The following is a 22,948-nucleotide window of genomic DNA, read 5'->3' as shown; positions in this document are numbered from 1 at the left end:
TTTTCAGATGTCACAGTGTCATCAACAGGACTGAAGTATTATCAAGAATTATAAAGAGAGCACCACCGTCCAGAACAAATCTGACAGTGGTAGAAAGCAAAAGACTTTAAAAATAAATTAGTGAGAGGTGTGTCTAATGACCACTGAACAACTGCCAAGACACGAATGAATGGCTTATCCAAGTCTAGAACTGTAGTCTCAAAGATGACAGGCCCAGAAGTCTGCACAGGAATGGACTGCCGGGCTGTGGAACAAGAAAAACTCCTCTTCTGCAGAAGACATGACTTCAGGCCACAGTGAGGTATGGTGAGGGAAGTGCATCCATAGAATAGATGAGACTAAACTAAAACTCTATAGCCACAGAGATGCTGTTTGGAGAGACACAGGAGAGGCATACAACCCAGAAAACACCGCCTCGTAAAACATGGTGGTGGGAGTATTATGCTTCATGACGTCTGGAACTGGGAATCTCGTCAAGATGGAAGGAATCACCAAAGGAAGAAGGATATGGGAAGATATTAAAAGTAAACCTCAAGCAGTCAGCAACAACACTGGATCCAGGTCATCCTGAGTCTCCCAACACTACAGCGAACCAAAACACACATCATTCCTGGTGAAGAACTACCTCCAAAAGACCAAACATGACTGACCTGCACGGAGCCCTCACTTAAATCACAATGAAATTCTGTGAAGTGAACTGAGGACCAGGATTTCACGCCAGAAGATCATCAACTCTGAAAGACCTTGAGAGATTCACCTGGGAAGAATTGGGTGGGATTGCTCAGGGGACGGACCAATAGTTTGGACAACCAACATTTGGTTTCGGTGTCCAAAATTAAACATCCATCCATCCATTCTCTTCCACTTATCCTTGTCAGGGATGCGGGGGGGCTTTAGCCTATCCCAGCTGTCTTAGGGCGATTAGGCAGAGTACACCCTGGACAGGTCGCCAGTCTGCCGCAGGGCTAATACATAGAGACAGGCAACCATTCACACTCACATTCACACCTATGGGCAATTTAGAGTAACCAATTACCCTATCCCCACTAACTGCATGTCTTTGGACTGTGGGAGGAAGCCGGAGTAGATCCTTCTCTCTCTTCTCTCTCCAAAATTAAGCAGCACTTGGGAAATAGTTAGATTTTACTGCAGTGAGTCATTCAATTTGAATAAATCACTACAACGAGCAAACTGATAGCCGTGCGGTACTGTTGATGAACAAACCACATGACCACATCAAATACATGCTGCAGTTTGAAATTCACCTGCCATCTTACACTGTCACCATGTAATAAAGGTAACAAGTAAACAATCAGTGAATAAGTAAGTGAGTATACTAATTTACATAGTGCTATTCAAAACAAATACTGCATAAACTAAGTCTACTGAAGATATTTTTGATAAAGATTATTTCTTGTGATGCAATGATCCAACTTTTAGCTTCAACACAATATTGATATTATTGTTTTGGGTGTCTGCCGACATTAATTACAGATCCAAACTTTGTAAAATAACAGCACAGTCTCATTTCAGCTCTGTGTATGAGTCATTAGGCTAATGTATACTGTGTCCTTTACACTTGTGCTATTTTCTCATTTCATTTACCTGGGTTAAAAAAATAGGTTGTTCATTCTTAAGTTTACATTAATAAGCAAAGAATACACTCCACTCCAAATAAAGAAAATTTGGATTATAATCATTTCTGATCTTATATTAAATCATATCTGAAAATTGATTTTTTTTTTTAACAAAACTGGCATGAAATTGATCTGTAGCAATCGTATTACTGTGCCCATTCTCACTGCCCACAGAATATAATCACGTCATCATGCCTTCACAATTTAGTCTTCATTCCCACCCACCCAAAGGAATATGTGTGTGTGTTTGGCATTGTTTGTGTTTGATGAATTGCTTTGAAACCACTGTAAATCTGCATTGCTGCACGTTTTGCAATAATTGTACATCACTTAGAGTGAGTTGTCGCTGCTATAGCGGTGTCATTACTGTATTATCTTTTTGGCTCAAATCCACAATACTACAAAAAAAATGGCAATGAAAGGAAAGCTTTTCATCTGTGGAATGCAGAAACACACCATCTGTAAGGGATTAAACACTTCATCTCTCCTACAGACCATAGGTCGCACTATTGCTGCATTATAATTGCAGTATAGTTCAGCCCGTGTGTGCTATGGATACAGCTGTTCCAACTACAGATCAGCAATTTGGTGAGTGATGGCTCCATCGAAACTCCCCTGAGGCAGGAATAAACAAGAAGTCGATCTGCTTTTTTTTTTTTCGCTCTCTCTCTCGCTCCTTCTCCCTCCACAGTGCTTGGCTTGCTCTTAGGCCTGCCTGTAGTCGACAGATAATCTATTTGTGCTAATTTCATGTTTCTTACTGCCCACTTCCCCCTTAAATAAGTCATTTCACTTGTCTACCCTCTTTAGTCTCTCTCTGTCTCTTTTCCTCACTCTCTGCCACCATGAGCATCTATTTACATCTAGCTGTGCTCTGCATTTCATCCATTTTTTTTTTTTACCAGCATTCTACATTAGTCACTGTGTGGGAGAATGCCATGTTTGTAGGACAGGCCAAGAGACTGGACCAGATAACTTTGCACCATCTGTTAAAAAATCACACCACATGTTAGTTTGATGGCTGCAATCAAATGACCCAACGGCCTTTTGTTGGTTGAGAACGATGTGTTAAGTGAGCCATTTCAAGAGGTAATGAGGCTGTAAGACAAAATATCTAGTGTACGAGTATGTCTCTGTCCATGACGGTGGAGGGAGACTCATCAAAGAGAGACAAAGGAAGTATGATGTGGCTGTCACTCAAAGGCCAGAGCTGAGAAAATAGTGTAATCATAGACCCAATTCAGTTAGATTTACAAGATACTGTGGTGTCTAAATTTAAATTATTTCCACATATAGGCCCATCTCATTCATTCCAAGCTATTGATTATTTTTATTTTCAACTAATCTGCAGCATATTAATGCAGACTCTTGCAGCAGCTTGGGATGCGGCTCAGTTTAACTGTTTCATATACAGTGTTGTACTCACAAGATACATTTGAGGTGTTTCGATTTAATCTGAAATAAAAAAGAAGCAGAATAAAGGAAACAAAGAAGAAGAGTTTTTGGAAGAAGTCTCATTTTTATTGTTAAATACACAAAAGTAAATAAATAGCACACAAAAAACACATTCAGAAAAAATTGACACATCTCAGGTTCATCAATTTATTGCAACCATGTTAACAACAAACATGTCCTATTGACCTTCATCAAGGCATGAGAGAAAAATATTTTTTTATCAGAAAAAAAAAATCTTTAATAGTTGGGGGCATTTTGAAAGAAAGATTTAACAAAGTAAGCATTAAAGATGAGGCATTAGTGGTTTTATTAGTCCTACAAATAACTTAGATATTTTCATTGTTCATTGTAAAGGTAAAATATATTTTAAAATACACTAATAAACAATGGGTAGAACGATACAAGAGAGCACAACGCATTGTAATAATTTAATTATTGTAGAAGACCTGCAGTCTCTCTCATCCACCGTCCACACTGCCCTGCCTCAGTCTCCAGCCCTCCACCTCCTCTGCTCCTCACGCCTGAAATACTGTAAAATCTGGCTACTCTGCTCCAGATTTCACTCTTTATTTGTTCACCACACTCTGGACTCTGTGTTCAGTTCAGCTACACTTCCTGTGCCAACAACACAGCCAGCAACACGCCAGTTCTCCACACCTTCCATCACACACTGACCCACCCTGACCCACAACATCCATCCATGACCCACTCAGCCCTGCAGTAATTATTCATTTTTTTATCTAACTGCAGTCTCCTATATATTCATCTACCAATCGCACCTCCCTAGCTGTGGCACACTACATAATAAAAATGTGTATAACAGATACATGTTGCTAGGAAACCAAGCATGCCACAGATTTTTTTATCCCACACACTGGCGAATTCCTTATATGATGAATAAACACATTATAGGAAAAGTTCAATAGAATTCAGTTAAATTAGGTTTGATTTATCAAACAACATATCACAACAACAGTCACCTCAAGGTGCTTTATATGTAAGTTAGAGACGGTACAATAATATGGAGAAAACCCCAACAATCAGATGACCTTTAAGCAAGCACTTGGTGACAGTGGGAAGGAAAAAACTCCCTTTTACCAGGAAGAAACCTCTGACAAAACCAGATGCAACTGGCTGAGGGTGAAGGGAGGAGACAGCACAAAAAAGTAATGACTTATGAGATGGTTTATTTTAACAGAGTTAAGGGGTCGAAATAATCTGAAAAGTAACTAGTAAAATATTGACCTACTGACCCCAAGTTTTCAGATGAACTCATACCTCTTCTCGATAGTTCATAGTCACCACTCTGGAGACGTTTTTGTTTTTTCTATTTGGCCCAGCTTTAGCCTGCTTTAAATGGCTCTACAGTACAACGAGTTTACTTCTGGTGTGAGGACTGAGATCCACTTCATAGCTTAAAGGAAAATAGATATTGACATCTTGGTTGACAGCCATGAGGAAATGCTATGCTTTTGATGGGCCTTCATTTATCTCAGAAAGCCTCTTTCGCTCACATTATTATCTCGCATCTGTGTTCCCTCAGCTAGCTACCACACAGCCGCCGTTGCCTCTTTATGTCTCTCGCTTCCTCCGTCCATCAACACCAAATCACCTGTTGCTCCAGACTTCATGTCTTAGCCATTTCTTTACCTCCGTGTCTTTGATCCTCCTCCTTTAGTTCATCTCTAGCTGACACCCTCCCAGCTTGAGATTGCCAGGTTGAGGAGCTCAAAAGAAATTTTTATCAGTTGGAGCAGAAACTTTACTGTGCTGGAAGAATCTGCTTCAGAAGGCTGTAAGAGCTTTGAAAATTGTGCATACTAGATGTAAGGTTGTTTGGACAAGAGCATCTGAGTCTTTGGTACCAACCTGCAGCTGCAGAGAGGTGGAGGCAAGCAGGCAAACACTCACATACGCCTGCACAAACTAAATCCTGGTATGATTTATTAGCGCCACCTGTCCCTGTAAAGTATTTAAAAACTCAACAGATTCCTCGTCTTCTTCTCTTGCAGCTCATGCTGTGACATCTCCATTTTTAAACCTCTTGTTAACGTCAGTAATGAAAGCAATACTACTTGAGTGGAGCATTTAGTATTGACGGTCCAGTACCTAACATGTACCAGTCTGAAGCCAGCTGTCGTTGGTGTGTTCCCCTGTGAGCACTATTAATATAGAAAGTTACCTCCCATCCAATTAATCTGATATTCCCAAATGCAAAAACTTGCCCAAACACTACACATATGAACCGTGAAGGTAAAACAGAGAAGGGAAAGAGCAAGTTTGAAGGATTCGGCAGTGCACAGGCCACAGGAAGAAAACATATCGCGGCAGCAACAGCAGAGCATAGTGCATCGTATTTAGAGGCCACAGCTGTGTGAAGTCATCTGTATACAGCTAGTGGCAAAGTGTCACCACATCTGTGTTCTCTGTGACAGTGGACAAAAATGGAGATTATTCTTGGATGGTGAGACCAAAGTGTTGTGAGCAGTAATGTACCCCGTCAATCAAGGCTGCCTTAATTAACTGCTATAAAAGGCACTTGGTACATTTTTCATTTTTATTCTTTTTTATTTTAACTTATTTTCAGTTTTTTTTAAGGAATTCATTCCTGGTTGATTTGTTGACACCTGTAGTTACTGTTAGTGAGAGCAAGGATGGATGATTACTGCAAGTCACAGAACTCTGGAGGCGACAAAGGAAGCTGCTGCCTTTACAATAAAGACGTCAGTTACAATGTAACAAGTGTAACAATATAACAGTTACAAGGTAAATGTAATTATTAAAAAATACATTTTTCTAATGAGAGTAATGTCATGTTATCTGAACTATAGCGCAGCATTTAATGAAACACCTTGTCTCTACCAAAGCAGTCATTTTTCCCATGAATAAAACCTTTAGCATTACATGCTCATTCCATTCATATTCACCTATTTAAGACGTTTAGGATGTAACCTAAAACCACCGAAACCCCCAATTCTGAGATAACAGGTATCAAAACAGTGGTTATTAACTTCCTGTGAACTCGGGCTTTCTGCTGCAGGATCACTGCACACTTACGCAAAAGGGGGGATTTGACATCTTTTGAGTCTTTTCTTTCAGCACAAAATGATTCAACTGACCACCGAATCTTGAGAGTCTGCCTTCAAAAGGAGAAAAATAAATACCCTAACTCATATTCACAGATTTATTTCAGTGCATTTCTAACATGACAGGTGCACACAGCCCTGTATCCTTGTCCTGATATGTTAAAGGTTAGACACAATGTTCAGCTCTGACACTGCCCCACAGAGTAACGAAGGAGGCGCGGGAATCGCTTTAGGTTGTCACGAGATCAAAGTGGAATTAATTTTATTGATTGACGAGGTATTCTCAGTGATAAATAGCAGAGAAATGTAGCTGATCAATTTTCTAATCTGTGTCCATGTAGCTGCAATACCAGCAGTGTGAAAAAAAAGTATTTAAAGCAGATTAGAAATAAGCAAGATGACATTTTTACATTTCTTACACAATCAGCTGAGTGCAAATTCCAGTGACAATGCACTACATGCATTTTATGCTGTTGTAATTTTAGAGCTGATGTACAGCTTAATAAGTTACCTAGATAAACCTAGATATGTTTATATAGATTTGGTTCATACAAATTTCCTAAATGGTGAACTTGAAGTGGGCTGTAAATAAAGATGACAGCGAAGTGAAAAGATGACTCTTCCATCCAACTTAAAAATTACAAATTAAAAATGAGGGGGCACCTTTATAACACTGCACACTCTTAGACTCAGTATCTCTCACTAAAGCTCATGCTACACCCCTCAGGAGAGGACAGACTGAGGATTAGACTGCAGACCAATGTCAAAGCACACAGGGAGGAAAAACTCAACAACAACACAGATCACCAGATTTACTATTTGAGTAACAAAGAGATCAAATCACGAATACAGTCCTCCAATGAAACACTAGATTTAAAAAAGGATCAACACTGGCACAGGCTCCACACACTCTGATAAACACACCGAGCAGTAAGGTTTTACATTATGCAGGCACCAAGTGTTTGAGCTGTCCACCCAGGGACCGATGGTGAGTATGAAGGCCATATCCATATAATTTTCATACTCATCAAACCATTCAGTGCCCTGAGGACAGGGGCTTTGTCGTCCTCCAAAAAGGTGATCTTTCTAATGATTTACAGCTGTCATTCCTTTAAACCATGCTAGTAAGATGCCCCACCCTGAATACCACCACATCACCTTACTGAAGCAGTTACTGGTTTTCTTTCTATATATATATATATTTTTTTTTTTTTTTTGCTGGATCCCTTAGTCCAGAAAAATCACATCAGTTACAAAGACCTTGAAAAGTGAAAAAAGGAAAAACTGTATCTATTGTGTGTATGTACACTTTTGGGGTTAAAAGCAGCATTCGGGCAAAATTTGAAAACACTTTAATACAGTTTTGTTTGTGAATGAAAGGAGGGTGGTATGGGGAAGCCTAGAGCTCACAGGTTGAGACAGGACACGGGGAACACTGGGAGACTGGGCATACAGCACATGTAAGCACAGCATAGCTTAAACAATCTGAGGCGAGACTGAACAAAAGTCACAGTTTGGCCATTAGGAACACGTGGACGATTGAACAATGGGGTGGAAAATAGAGTGTGGAGTTGTGATATATGTACTGCAGGAGCCTGACTGGTAGATGAGTCACAGGTGTGCAGGTGAGTCGGGAGCAGGAGAGAAATGGGGGGCCGTGAGAGAGCGGACAAACGGGCGACCGAGAAGAAACACAGTGAAAGGTAAAACCGCAGAAACACTGGGACATCAGGAGCACAGGTGGGACCACAACATTTCCACGTGTAAAGTGTCTTTTACCAAGTACAGCTTCTTTTCACTCCCTTTCAAACCTCCTCTGTCTTCTCCCTTCAGTGCCTACCACTTGCACATACAAATAACTGGATGAAAGAAGGATGGATTTTGACTGCTTAGTCTCTGTTTGCTGAATAGCCCCTTTCCAAAGACAATCCAGCTTAAACCTATTGTACTGGACTTTCATAAGACCCCTTTTTTATTTTATTTTTTTAATAACACAAACAGCAAAGTGTTTGCCTTCTGTTGTTCCCCATCTGAAGTTGTTGCAGCTTAAGCAGAATTTAAAAAGAGGGCAGCCTATAGAAATCTCTGTAGGTGTAGTTTGTGTGAGGAGAGTCAGTCAGGTGAAAGTGCAATCTTTGCTTTTGAGATAGTGCTTTCAAATTATTGCTGATGTTTGAAGCGGATTGCTATAATGAAAAAATCTTTCCCGGGTCAGCTGGTAGTGACATACATAAAATACACAAGCATAAAATGTAATTCAGGTTTTAAACAAACTACAAAGGACATCATTCAAACCTCTGAACAGTCATGGGGAGTGCATTACTTTTGCAAAACAGTTTCTTATGATAATTATATTTCATTTTAGTCAAGTCAGCTTTTAGCTTATTTAGCTTCCACAGTGGTCAGAATTAGAACATATGCACAATGACCACTTCATTAGGTACACGTGTCCGACCACTCATTAATATGAATTTCTTACCAGCCAATCACATGGCAGCAAGTCAGTTCATTTAGTCATGTAGACATGATCAGTGCAACCTCTGTGCTCATTTCAGTCAGTATGGACCAAAATCTCTCATTGTTTCCAGGACTTTGTTCAATCTGTTTGCCATGAAGCAAAAGGGGGTCCATCCCCTTTTAGCATGGTGCACTTAATGAATTGTCCCGTGAGTGTATATCAACATATTCTCTTTCTTACTAAAAACAGCTGATGCTCATATTTACTATATGCATACCAAAACAAATTGTAGAAACAACGGATTTAATAGCAGAGCACAGTTCTGTCCAACTACAGGATGAAGTACACTCAAAGCTTCTTGCACAAAAAAATCAAGAGCTAAGCCACCGTTTCACTGACACTGAACCCACAGAAGGTGCACGAGCCAATCCGTTCTTTTTATCACAGGCCAGAGAAATCAACCAAGTCCACAGATATGAGGAGCAAAGCGACAAGTGACATGAAAGATTATATCAGCAGAACAGAGGACAGGAGGCACCTCGCCTCGACAAATCCTTTTCTCGTTCTCAGGGATGCAGCCACATTCATTTTTTTACTTTGAAAGATGACATTAACACGTCATACAAAATGGATCGTGTGTTAATTTCCGTGCGTATATATAAAACTGATTTTTTTTGACTGAAAAATATATGTCTTTACAAATAGTGTACTCTTTATATTGCAGCACTTGCAGGATTTCTACTATTAAGACCAGGTGTGTCTTTCATACATATGCGTGTGCATTTGTGTGTGAGCAAATGTGCCAGGCAATAGCTCTCCGTTATTGTTCTGCGTAAATCCAAATCTAGTTCAATGGGAATTTTACCTAATTCGCACACATACACACACGCACACATATCAAGAGAGATAATGCAGTCATTTTTTAATTCCAGCCTGATGAATAAATATAAATACTCCCATACAGATGATAAACTCAAAGGGTTTACGGGCGTTACATTAAAATCTCGACACTGTCATTGAGTGTGCAGTCAGACATTTTTCAATCTGATTTCTCATAAAACCATCTTATCCTCAAGCCAGGTTTTTTTTCCTAGAAAAGGGATCTTAGTGCAGAAACCAGGCATATCAGAGACATTTTTCTCTTCCACACCGTCCACCGAGCGCATTCAACATTCATGCGGTGACCCATTTCATTAATGGAGAGAGCCTTTTTCACCATGTCTCCTCCCCTTCTTCTTCGGCTGCAGTCGTCCTCATAATCGGCCCTCCTGTCGGGGTTTCATGACTAATCTGCTCATTGACCTCTCGTTCACTCGCAGCCACCTCCACCACACTGATGATTCAGTAACCGCTTTGAAGCTATTGACAGGGCAGTTATTGACACTTGCATCAGGAAAAACATTCGGAAAAAAATAAAGGGCAAGTTTAAATACACTTCTGTGTTTAACTGTAAATCATCATGCAGGCATGTGCAGAAAATGTAGTTGTGTTAGATGGTTTAAAAAATTAATTTAGATTTGATGTGACCAGATTTTATGTGTTATAAAGGCCTGTGCTGGGCCATCAAGTCTAAAACTTAAAACCACAGCCCTTGACCGTTTGTGCTTCGTAACACTCACTGTGTTGCTTTAACGTGAATGTGTTAGAGGTTATTTTTTATGCCATTCCTCCCACTATCTGCAAGCGACTCTGCAAAAATTAATTTCATTGGCACTGAATTAAATTCACCCTGTTTCCATTTATCCCCGTCCCCATCTCAGTTTATCCCCATATCTCTAGGAAATACATTCATGTCGACTCGATGCGTTACCTGAGTTGCTGCTCAACAGTAATGTTTAGTGCGTGATTGGCCAAGCAGCAGGGATGCCGCATGCATGCAGTGGCAGCATGTATTGAATTTTAAAATCCTTCCAGAAGACATTAAAAAAATAAAGTATTTCAAAAAACATTTTTTTCAGGGTGTAAGTGGATGGACTAAGATACTGTTTTGTCTGGTAGGGTTGGCTCACAAAGCAGCACTTTTAAACAGTATCCACACATCATTGTAAGACAGCGCCTACTTACAGCTACATGACAGTCCCAAATAGTCTCTCAGAGTTATTGTTATAATGACTTTCTGACTTGAAAATAGCAAATGTGAGACTTTGCAACAAACATGCTAATAAACTAAGAACTTAAAGGCGACTGAGACGCTCATTATGACCTCATTGAAAGAATGTGATGATTAGTTCTACAGTGGTACATAATCTGAAATAGCAAAAAGAGTTTTGCTTCATTTTATCAGTCAGACCTCCCACCGAGCTAGCCATATCGGCATAGGCGACATGAGAAGAGAGCCTCGTCAGTGAAGAAAACACCATATGGCTGTATTTCCCCCTCACAAGCTGGAGCAGATACAGCATTTCTAACAGAGGGAGAACTGTTGACAGCGTCGTCATACTGTTTCTGTTTGTCAAAATCACCTCGATCGCAAATAAATACACACAGCAACAGCGGCATGTGCATTTCTGTGGTAAGATCCAAAACCTCCCCGAGCAAGATATTTGATTCTGATCTGAAGACGACAGGGAGTGATGAATAAAAACTGCCTGATAATGGGATCATTGAAACATGAAAAGCCATTCTGAGCGAGTTATCTTTTGCGGAGGCCAGTGAATGTAGGTGCTCATTATGTATTGCCATCTGATGGTGCTTTAGCCTTCAAGCAGAATGGGAATGCACAATAGAGCTGCAACTAACAAAGGAGGAGGAGAATGCATTCAAACAAAGAAAAAGTGTCATATGGAAAGTTCCAGATTTCAGTTCTTTAGGAAGGTACTGTAACTTTTTGCAAGGTAATGACTGAGTGATGGTTTGGGCTAACAGCTGTGATTGAAGGTGACTGTGATGTTAGGTGATGGGGGTTAGAGACAAAGCATATTTTATATTTTATTTCTCAGCTGATTACCACCATGGCAGCATAAATATTCTTTTATCTCTGGTAAATGATTTCGCTTTTAGAGCAGTTGAGATAATTTGGAAATGAATAATAATTAACACTTTGCAATATGCTGTTTAAAGTTATAAACATATACTGTATTTATTGTGTGTGTTTAAGAACTGGTTGATTGGATATCTGAATGTGAAAACCATTTATAGATTTCAAATATAACAGAATTAAAGAAAACCAAGATTGCTACTGTAGTTAATAGATAGTTCAAGTAGTCCAAGTCCCAGCAGGTCTCTTATATCAGTGCCAGCCCACACCAGCAAGTACACCATTGGCAAACCAATAGCTGTTTAAGCTACATTAGACTGCCCACAGTGTCAACACATCTACAAGCCACTTTGCAACCCACTTCCATTCTAGCTTTTTCAATCATGTCTGGCTTAATAGATGCCCTATCTATTGTCACTGGTGCCGAATCTGTTCCGTGCTGGGGTTTGTGGCTGCTTTCCCCACTTCCAACTCTGCACGCACACACATGGAAGTGTGGACAGCACACAGTGGGAAGGTGTACTAGCCACACCATGCCTCCCAAATAAAAAAGAAGGTCAGACCACACCAATGCAATCAACGTCCTTCATGTGGTAGGTGTATCAAGCGATTTCTTCATGAATGTAAATACTGTACAGATGGTTTACAACAAGGTGGAGACCAGTGGTTACACTCAAGGTTCGACACCTAAAAGAGCCTCCACAGCTCTGAGAAAGATTCTTTGGACATATGAAACCTAGATGAACCTGGTTGATGGGAATGATGGAAAGAATAAAGTATGGAGAAGGAGAGAAACAGCTCACAATTCCAAGTGCAATGTACAGAGGCAAAATGACAAAAAAAAAGGTGTTGTTGTTTTTTTACTTTTGGATCTAATTTTATACATTTCTGCACATTTTTTCCATGTAAATTAATTATTATCAGAAAAAAAAATCCTAAATAAATAAATAAATACTAATAGTTATAACAATAATATTGTGCAAGATTTTTGTGAATATTCTGAGTATTTTTTTCGAGTCCGACTTTGGCATGATTTCCACTGACCAAAGAGCGATTACAGATTTCAGCTCATGTTGTCATTGGTTGTGTGTCTGTGGTGCTGAACGGACAGCTCCCATAAAGTGATCCTAATAGCATTTTGCTTGTGCTGTTCAGCTGTTGTTTGTAAAAATGTCCCTTTCTACTTTCATTTCTTTTTTAGTTTTATCTAGAAATACCTTCTAATACAGTGTCCTTGTGTGTAGATTTGCAATCACAAAGCAGAGTCAGTCAGATAGTTATATTTTGATGTATGGCTCAAATTATCTCCTCCTCACACCCACTTTGTTCTTATACTTCCGGCTCATTCGGGAAGCCCTGCGATCCCTCATTTCGCTCACTGTAGATGATTGCGCTACAGGTCTTTCAGGGGATTTTCTTTTTTAAGAAGCGAACATAGTAACCACCTGAGCTACTAATGACCCTCACCCCGGATAAGGAGCAAAGTGTACTAAGACTTAACCCCTCTGGAAAACTGTCAACATTTTCTGTAATTACACCTGCTCTTTGGGTCTTACCCTGGTTTCAGATTATGGCCCCTAGTGGGTGTAGCCGTGTGAAGTGTCTGCTCCAGACACCGGGATTAAATAACAAAGAAGAGTGTTGCCAAAGTTTAATGGATAGTGATGTTAGAAGAAAGCAGTGAGATAAGACTAAACAAGGAAAAGTGGGGTGTTTTATTATTTTTTGATGCTTTTTTTTTTAGTTGTATGGTTGCAGATTGACTCTATATCACTACAAATCATCGTTACAAATGCTTGCTTCCTCTCTGTCTCTCTCTTTCTCTCTCTCTGACACACACACACACACAAACAAAAGCAGTCACCCCTCGCAGTCTGCGGACCCAAACTGATCAATGCTGCAGCGTCTTTAGGGAGTTACTTCTGTCCAGGGCTTCAATGTCTCCAATGAAATGATAGGATCAGCTAATGTCGCTTCTCCACCTGGCCTCACCTCAAACTGTGTGTCTTCCCTATGATGGAGCTTTCTCATGCCTCTGCGGTGCGTTTGCTGTCGCTGGGTCCACAGCCAGTAGTCTTTAGCTGAGCGCAGTATCACTGAGGCCCAGCATGTCGATTCTATTGAACTGGCCTGGCGTGTCACAGGCAGTAAAGACCTCTTGATTGACTCCTGCTTGGATAGCATGTCCAACCCCATACATTAGTAATGCTGAGGATTCGATAGATGGATGACTCGGGCTGATTGATGTAGGCAGGCTCCGCATTTACACTTTTCTGCATTTTCAGTGGATGAGACAAAAGGAGAACCACGTTTGCACAGCAATTGTAAAATATACTGTAAAGTTTTCTAGGCGTCATATGGATTGTAATAGATTGAGTGGTTTAAAGAAGTATTTATTGTCAAGGTTATGTTAGTCTGGCAAGATCTTGTTGTTTTTTTCATATTTAGAGTGAATAATGTTGAGAGTATTACGCAACAGAAAGCAAGAGTTGCTCATCCACTCACCAAAACAAGCACTGAAATAATTAAAAGTCCTGCAAATTTTAAGTTCACAGGCTCCCCACTGTGTGTGCCACTTCAAGACTTAATTGCCTCCTTAAGCGTATCACTTGTCCAGTATTTATTATCGTAAGGCGCGCAGCCAGCCAGTGCAACTCGCTGTTATGACTGTAGCTTGCACTGACCGTTCTGGCCTCACATCATTTTCTGAAACTGATATTTTGTCTCCTGCTCTCTCCTGCTGCCAGCTGTGCGAATAAATTAAAAGCAGACTAGAAGGTAACAGAAATAAATGTTTAATATGTTAGAAAATAAGAATAAAAAGATTTCCACCAAATCGAAAGGTGGAGGTCACAAGCACTCGGGTTGTTTAAAGCTGGGTATTGTGTTGAGGAATTCAAATCGACGTGTGAAGGCATTTTATGTTCAGCATCGCTCCTGTAAGGTTAAACTGCGAACGTATTCACTTAACAGATCTGTAAGGTCTGCTCGTTCATCGGCTGTGTAAATGTATTCTCTCGTGCAAGTTAAACCCGAAAGAGGCGAGGAGTTCGGTGAATCTGCCGTGATTTTTCTCACAGCCTGCACTTTTCTCTAACCGTCTGCTTTCTAGTGAGAAGAGAGGGAGCGATGGGGAAGGCGGATATAATTAGGGGGGAGGTTGGGGGCTGAGGTCCATCCCAGGAGAGCTGTTGCTGAAATCTCACTTCTTCCACTTCCCACAATGCACCGCAGGCCGGGAACAGGGGGGCAAGAGGTAGAAGAGGCAATTAGCAGGTAACACGTTAGCAGGCAGGCTGATCCATTTTAACTTACTACAGACAGCAGCTGCAAGCTTACATGTCAATGCAGGATATTACGATAGATGCACGTGTGTGTGTGTGTGTGTGTGTGTGTGTGTGTGTGTGTGTGTGTGTGTGTGTGTGTGTGTGTGTGTGTGTGTGTGTGTGGGATGAGATCATGCGGGACAAATATATTGTACAATTTACCAATCACACTTAAGCACACACCCCAAGACCTTTTCTCCCAGCCATTCCTGTTTTTCAATTCCATTCTGATCACACATCATTAAGCTGTACTGTTCTCTGATCCAGCTGCCCCTCACCCTATCGACTGCCCCCCTACGACCCCTGGTGTGTTGTCGCTCATGTACAGCAGACACTGAATGCAGACGCGCTAAAAGAAGCATTTATTAACCGAGCATTTGACCCAGTTGGCTTGAGTATGAAAACACCTGGTCGTTTGATTGAAATTTAATTGCTTCACTTAGTTAACCCACTTAAGGGCCGTGTTGAGTTTAGTCTGCTCAATTTGTTGGGATCAGCAGCTTTGTGCATCAGGGATGTTGTTGCTTGGATTGTGGATAATTACTATTAATTAGTGGCTGATACTTTTGGCTTTGATGCCGCAACGAGCAAAATGGAGCGATGGCTGGGAATGAACTCGGCTAAAAGGAATTACGCGGATAGTGGCTGAACCAATGGAAGGGATAAGGGTGTTTTTCCTGAAAACAACAGCTTTGTGTTGCCTTGTTTATGTTTGTTGTTGCTGCTGTCATCAATGGAAAGGCTCCAATATGTCGTCGGCACCCCCAGTGTCAATCAGAATCCCATTACTGCAGAGGTCATGGACAAGCTGCTGCAGGTAAGTTAAGTCTCAGCGGGCTGCTCTGCTGCACCGGAATAAAGGGGAAAAAATACATTTGTGCCCAACAGTATCTTCTATTTCCAACATTTCAAGGAAAACTTTAAACCCTGCTCAGATAGAATATGCTCGCTCCTTTCTCTTGGACAAAATGGAATCAAAACTTCAAAGTTTTTTTCCATCCTGTTTTTTTTTTCTTCTTCTTTTTTGCCAGTCCAGCAATTTGAGCTCACAGCCTCATGGGTTATTTCGTGAATACATATCAGGACCTTTAGCTCACAGGTGGCTGGTACACTCAATAATGCCTTGAGCAATATCACTTTGAGAGCACCACACAAAAACAAAGATGCCTTAGGTCCATGAATATTTATTATTGGGGGAGACTGGAGCTAAGTAAAAAAATGACAGACTAATAGGTGGAGGGAGGAGAGAGAAATGAGGAGAATGATAAGGTAGGAGAAAACATGCCACAGAGCTTTCAAAGTAAAGCGGGGCCAACAGGAAACGAAGACACAACATCGAACTCGTGGGAAACCCTGGAGGAGATTTGCTATTAAATTGCTGTTAAATACAATTTTACTTGGCTCTTTCTCTGAAGATGTTGTTGCTAGTGCAGCAGTGAGGGAGAGTCCCCTGGTGTTCGCATTCAGGAGCCGATGTTGATTGGAAGCACAACAGCACTGGCGGGTATGAGGCCCTGCGGGCCTCACTGGCGGCCTCCATCATTATGCCGACGGCACTATCACTTCTGGACGCTGATTAAAATGTTGCAGATGTTAAAAGAAGCTGAAGGTTAAACCGCAAAGGGCTCTGTGTGAAGTCATTTCACACCACATTGCCTATCCACTCCACATACACGCACTGTAAAAATCAGATTTTTATAACAGAGTGGGGAGCAGCTGCGCTGAGCGACACTCCGTGGGACCCGATTCTGATCTTGTCTTGATTTTTAGCTGCGCGTGCACGTCAACTCAACTCGAGGCACTTTTTCTCAATCAATTTTGCTACGTCTCAGTGTCGACCGGGTAACGCTGTGATACGTTTAAGCCAGTGTAACAAAAGAATTTCCCAGTCAAGCTCAAAGCTCAAAGTGGACTCTTAGACGGGCCTCACATGGTGACTGTGAAATGACAGAGTTTCTGCTCTTATTTCTTTTTTAACGCTTTTTTAATCTGTAACACAGAACCGAGACAACAGAAAGCTTTCTGACAGATGCATTGCATGAGTAAAAATTCAGGAAAATATCACAAAAACTAAGAAAAGCGTGCCAACACCAAGCCATTGTTTCCCAGTCCACAAAGCAATAGACCCCCACTGTTCCTCATGCAGCTTATTCCCCACTGGGGCTCTAAATGCATTGAGGAGTTTGGTATCACTGCTCGTGGTGAGTTAGCTGGATATCTTATTTACTTTTTCCTGACTCGATAGTCCTTTCACCTCCATCATTGTGTGGTCATGATTTTGGAGACATGATGAGGAGCTTAGTTTTTCCAGAAAAGGTCAGAATGAAGCCACCACTCCTCTGGATTGAAAGTAAAGTCGAGAAGGTTTATATTAGGCACACCAGTAGGGGTGACTCCTGGGTTAATAGCATTAATAGTATTGTGCACCCATTTATCAGGCGGAAATAAATAGACTCATTTCACGTGGTTGTAATGCATGTCAGATCTGAATGCTTCCAGTTAATCATATCCATTTTGGATGAGCTTTCACATTTGTAGTTTAAAAAAAAGTATAGGGAGATCCATGAAATAAGCTTTTGTTGTCTTAGAAACACTAAAGTTGTAGGTGTCAGCCTAATTATTATGCACAGCCTTTTGCTACAGTGTAACCTGAAAATGAGACAACCAGCATAAGGTAGCAGCGGCTTATTAAAAATATGCCTGACATCACGAGAAATAAAAGCCGTAGCATTACTTATCGAGAAAGCTTTTTCACACCTTTTAGTTTCTGTGCCACTTGCTCAAAACAACAGATGTCCCACATCAGAACTTTTGTGTGATTTAAAATGATACGATATGCATGGAATATTTGAAATGAATGTGACTACGCTAGTGTTGCTAAATTACAAAAGCACACAGTGTGCTCCTCGTGTTCTTGGAATGGTGTTAAAAAGTGAAGCGAGCTAGCCACAAAAAACCCCCAAAAAAACAAAATAGCCAAATAACAATGCTGGCTTATTATTTACAGACTTCATGGTAATTACCTGTAAATGATATAATTTGCAGCTGGTGACATTTATAAGTGAAACGCGGGGTTCTTGGCAGTTTGTCTTAAATACCTTCATTAGCTCTGCAGCATTTCATTTAGGGGTGTGAACAGCAGGTTGGTGTATTTCCAGGGTCAGAGACAGTGTGTGATTTAAAACTTTTAGGAGTTATTGTGTTTATTTATGAGTCATGATGTGGCAAAGCAGGATGGGCAGGGTGAGAGAGGCCAGCTGGTACTGACGTTTCTCACTAACAGATAAAAGGCCAGTTTATTTCCCCTTAAATTTTGCCACATTTGTAAGGAAAATGTTTTAGTATGTTGAGCAGCAGAGTTGAGTCGATGAGTGGTACCCATTAAAAAACATGCTAGATCTTCTCTGCCAATGCCAAACAGCTTATTGTGTGACCAACACAACCACATCACTTGCAACAAATGCTGGTTGAAGAATGTAATGCCACCGCCAGTGTTGGGGAGTAACAGAATACATGTACCGCCGTTATGTATTTAAAATACAAAATATGAATAACTGTATTCCGTTACAGTTACCATTTAAAAAGGTGGAGTGGAGTGGAAAGGTACGAGTTGTCATCGAGGAAAAACGGGAGCTGGAAGCATGTAAATATAATAATAACCACTGCAGCCAAGAAGAGAGCCTGACGAGCCCAGTTGTAAGTAAGCTATTAAAACTCGACTGTACACCGTGTTCGTGTTTTCCTCCGAAAACAATAAGTTCCGTTGGAGCAGCCTTTCAACGCCTCTCTCTGTCTCTCGCAAGAAAAGTTGACCCACACAACAAAGTAAAGCTATTTTTCGACTACGAGCCGACAGGGACCCCGCCGTATTAGTCAGAGGTCCCTTTACTACAGTTCGGAGTCGCGGACCTTCAGTAATACTAATAAATCACAGCAATAGTACATTCACGTTGTTGTAAAAAGCATGATAATATATTAAGTAATCCAAAGTATTCAGAATACGTTACTGTCATTGAGTAACGTAACGGAATACGTTACAGAATACATTTTGGGGCATATATTCTGTAATCTGTAATGGAATACATTTTAAAAGTAACCTTCCCAACACTGGCCACCGCACAGCAATGTGTGACCAGCATGCAGAGGAGGCGCCAGGCTGTTGTGGGCATTTAGTGGTTCTTCCACATGTTACTGAGGCCCCTCTTTATTAAATGAGTAAGCTGTTAAACTGCCACTCTGTTTCATCAGCTTTCAATCATCCAGACATCCAATAAATGACACCAAACAAGCATCTACATCAGAATAAGTTGTTTGGCATTGACAGAGAAGATTTTGCAAGTTTTTCATGGGTACAACTCATCGACTCAACTCTGTTGCTCAACCCACAAATGCATTTTCCTTACAAATGTGATAACATGTAAAGTGCAATTGTGTCGGGCAGGGCCTGCGGTACCGTGCAGGGAAGGCGGACGCACCTGTACGGCATCTGCAATCACGCCCCGTCGACTTAAATATTGTACTGTCTCCTGTGGTTGGGGTTGTTGTGGTAATGTTGAGCAGCGGGAGAGCTGCAGCACTGTGTGCATTGTGAACAGCAACCGTGTGTGCTAATAAAGAATGCTGCAAAGCATGTTGATGTCACCGGGTCTGCTGTGGTCATTCACAGCAATAAATAGGCTTTCCAACAGTAAAAGATTGATTACCAAGAAGCGTTCTTACAACAAAGGAATAATCGACCAAACACAAATTTTCTTTCTTTTTGTGTACATTTCCTTTGATTTAAGAAGAAAGAAAAGACATTTGTAAGGCACTCCCAGTATGCTGAATGAAACTGCACTTTAAAATGATTGAGACAGGCTTGAACAGTGGCATTTTACCTGACTCTCAGCATTTTTCCTCCTCTCTCAAACTAAACAAATACAACACCATTAATCTATGGTGAGTCATGCCTGTTTCAGCCAGTGCAGGCAGTGGCTCGGGATCATGGCAGGTACTCTTTAAAAACAACACGGTTATGCTTGACGGTGATGATTTTGGGGAGTGTGTCGCGCCACCTTTTTCAGCATTAGCTGTCAAAATAAAAGTAGTGATTCTATAAAGAAAATGGACAAAATAACAAAACAACCGACATAACACTGGCGGAACCTGAAAGTAGAAATGTAGACAGCCATTGAGTATAAAAGATTTTTTTTAATCCTGTAATCTACTTGTGGGCAGGGAATATTCTCCTACTCCTACTTCATGTTTAAATCAGACTATGTTAGAATGCATTGTCACCAAATTTTCACAGCTCATCTCTGAGAAATGTGGAAACATTCAGTCATGTTGTTGTCTGCAGCAAAGGTCTAAAAATTCAAAGTGCTTGACTGAAGCTCATAAATTAAATTAACAGATACACCCCCCCCCCCCCCCCCCCCCAATACTCATCTAGCCACAGCAGAAAATGAATCTGCTGAGTTTATTGTTAAATGGATGTTCTAGTGAGCAGGATGTGAGTGAGGATTTAGTGCACCTTGAGGGAGTCCCTCTTTCCAAACTGAAAATGTGCTTCTGAGATCTCATCTCATATTAATTTGTCATGGAGAAGGTAGTCATACTGTTGCTCCACGCCGCCCTCTGGCTAACTCCTCGGTATTCGTCATCTTTCGGAGCTGTGAGCCTTTCGACGTCTTCAATCTCCAAGTGCTTGTTTCGCAGTTTAACTTAGCTTGTTTTCCTCGGCCCTCCCTGCACCTCTTTGTCCCCCTCTCCCTCTCGATCTTCTCGTGTCCATCAGCTGTGACCTTACAACAATTACGCATCCTCCAGTGGGACAATTAAAACCGAGCTACCTTCCCGAGTGGAGAGGGGGAGAAAAAAAGCGGAGGAAATAATGATGCCGGATTCATTCGTGCAGTCGCCTGCCTTCTTTGAACTAGCAGTTCTTGAAGTTGAGAAGGCGACTGTTTTAGCAGCTCTGCCTGTGTTCCAGTGCCACTGCTATTCAAGGACACGCTGCCCTTCAGCAGCATTGTCCAACAAAATAAAAGCCGTCTGTTCTCTATTCAGCACCGGAAAATTCACTCATGTTGACGTGCCTGTCCTCTTTCAACCCTGCCCCTCCTCTGCTTTGACAGGTGCAAGTGCAATCTTCACGCCAACAGCTGCGTATATGACAAAGAGAAGTTGAGCTGTGAGTGTGAACACAACACCACTGGGCCCGACTGCGGCCGCTGTAAGAGGAACTACCAGGGGCGAGCGTGGAGTGCTGGCTCATACCTGCCCATACCCAAGGGCACCGCAAATATCTGTGAGTACACGCACACTCGAACACAAGCACACCTCTGACGTGTTGGCTAATTAAAAAGATGGATGACATGGCAGTGTAGGACTTTCAGGAGGTCTTATAGATCTCAACAAAATAATGGAAAATTTGTTGAATTTGTTTTTAAAAAAAATGCATCTACAGCGACAAGTGATAAAAGTCCAGTCCTAATTATCAGTATCCTGTGTGTCCTTTTAGAGAGTTCAGACGGTTGTTGCATTCAGAGATGCTGAGCTGTGGCGTTTCAAAGCAAAGTGAAGCAATTAACAGCATGCAAAAAAGATGTGTGTATGATTAGTGATGTTATGTTGAAGCAAATGTTTCCAGACCAGAGTGCAGTCTAGTTAAAAGACCACAGTGTAAATAGGATGTTGTTCTCTCTTCTACAGCTCTGTATTCTAGAAAATGTCCTTTTCTCGACCACTCTAATTAGAGTGAAGTGAAAGAACCTGCACTACGTCCTCTGGAAGCTCGTTATACGCTGATGCAGCCTGTGCAAAAAAAGAATCATTTTTCTCCCTTTTTTTAGAGAAACGTGGGTAGCACTTTAGCAAACTAGTGTAAGTCCCCTGTAATTAACACTTGAAATTACAATGTAATTTTAGTTGCCTACAGATATTTAAAGCTAGGTACATTAGAACAAGGGAATAATAAGTCAGGTTTTTACAGGAAACAAAGAAATAATTATACTGTAGGTAAATATAAGTAGTGTGTAACTTTAGGTATTTTACAGGAAAGGAGTATTTAAGTATTTAAGTATTTATTTATTTATTGTCATTGTCAAGAACAATGAAATTGCGTTTGGGGCTTCCATACAACCCAAAAAAAAGAAGAAAATAATAAATACCCCTTAAAACCCAAGTGTACATATTTAACCCAGTGTGACTCCAATGCAATAAGACAATCCTTAGCAATAATGTTCGTAGAAATTCAGACAAAGACCTGAGAAACATGACAAAATACAACAATGCAACCCATTCAATATTATTGTACTGTGAGATATGATATCAGATATGATAGTTATCTATTTAAGAAAGGGGGGGGGGGGGGCAGGAGGGGGAAGAGAATAAAGATATGATGCACCAATGCAGACCAGTTCATTGCTATTAAGAAGTTGGATATGGTTATTGTCCGTGAGAGGGGGGCAGAGAGTTCAGGAGCCTCACAGCCTGTGGATACAGGCTGTTGGCCAGTCTGGATGTTCTGGCCTGTATAGACCTGTACCTTCTCCCTGAGGGCAGCAGATGGAAAAGGTGGCGCGCAGGGTGATGTTGGTCCCGCAGGATACTGTGCACCCTCCTCAGACAGCGAGTGGGGAAGATATTACTGATCTCTGGCAGACTTGTTCCAATAATTCTGCCAGCTTCACAGGAGACACAAATAATACTGTTTAACTACTGCTTAAGTAAATTGAAGTACTGTGTAGTTTCTTGGTAATTTTGCAGAGAAACAAACAGTATTTCTCCAGCTTATATTGCAAGCACACTCAACACTTAACAAGTATGTTTTTTGAATATGTATACATCTTTATATAATATTCATTATGCATGATGGTGCTCTATTATTTAACTTGTATTTTACCACATAAATGTGATAAGGGCCGTTTTCCCTTACTAACTTACAAGAAAAAGAAAGCAACAACAAACAGACTTTGCAGGACTGTGTGATCTTTAAATGATGGAGTCAACTTTGTTGTCTTTTATCA

General features: G+C 40.9%; 1 protein-coding gene across 7 annotated transcripts in view; it reads left to right on the top strand.

Annotated features, from left to right (window-relative positions):
* Positions 1 to 22,948, top strand: part of ntng1a (netrin g1a) — a 120,115-nt gene that overhangs the window by 63,663 nt on the left and 33,504 nt on the right. For all 7 annotated transcript variants that reach the window (XM_026179210.1, XM_026179211.1, XM_026179213.1 and 4 more), the window contains exon 4: positions 21,056 to 21,228. In XM_026179210.1, the coding sequence (XP_026034995.1) occupies positions 21,056 to 21,228 (173 nt within the window). The remainder of the gene's footprint in view (positions 1 to 21,055; positions 21,229 to 22,948) is intronic.

This window comes from Astatotilapia calliptera, chromosome 9, assembly GCF_900246225.1.
Source record: "Astatotilapia calliptera chromosome 9, fAstCal1.2, whole genome shotgun sequence".
NCBI lineage: Eukaryota > Metazoa > Chordata > Actinopteri > Cichliformes > Cichlidae > Astatotilapia > Astatotilapia calliptera.
The sequence above is the reverse complement of the archived record's forward strand: the minus strand, read 5'-3'. Positions and strand labels throughout refer to the sequence as shown.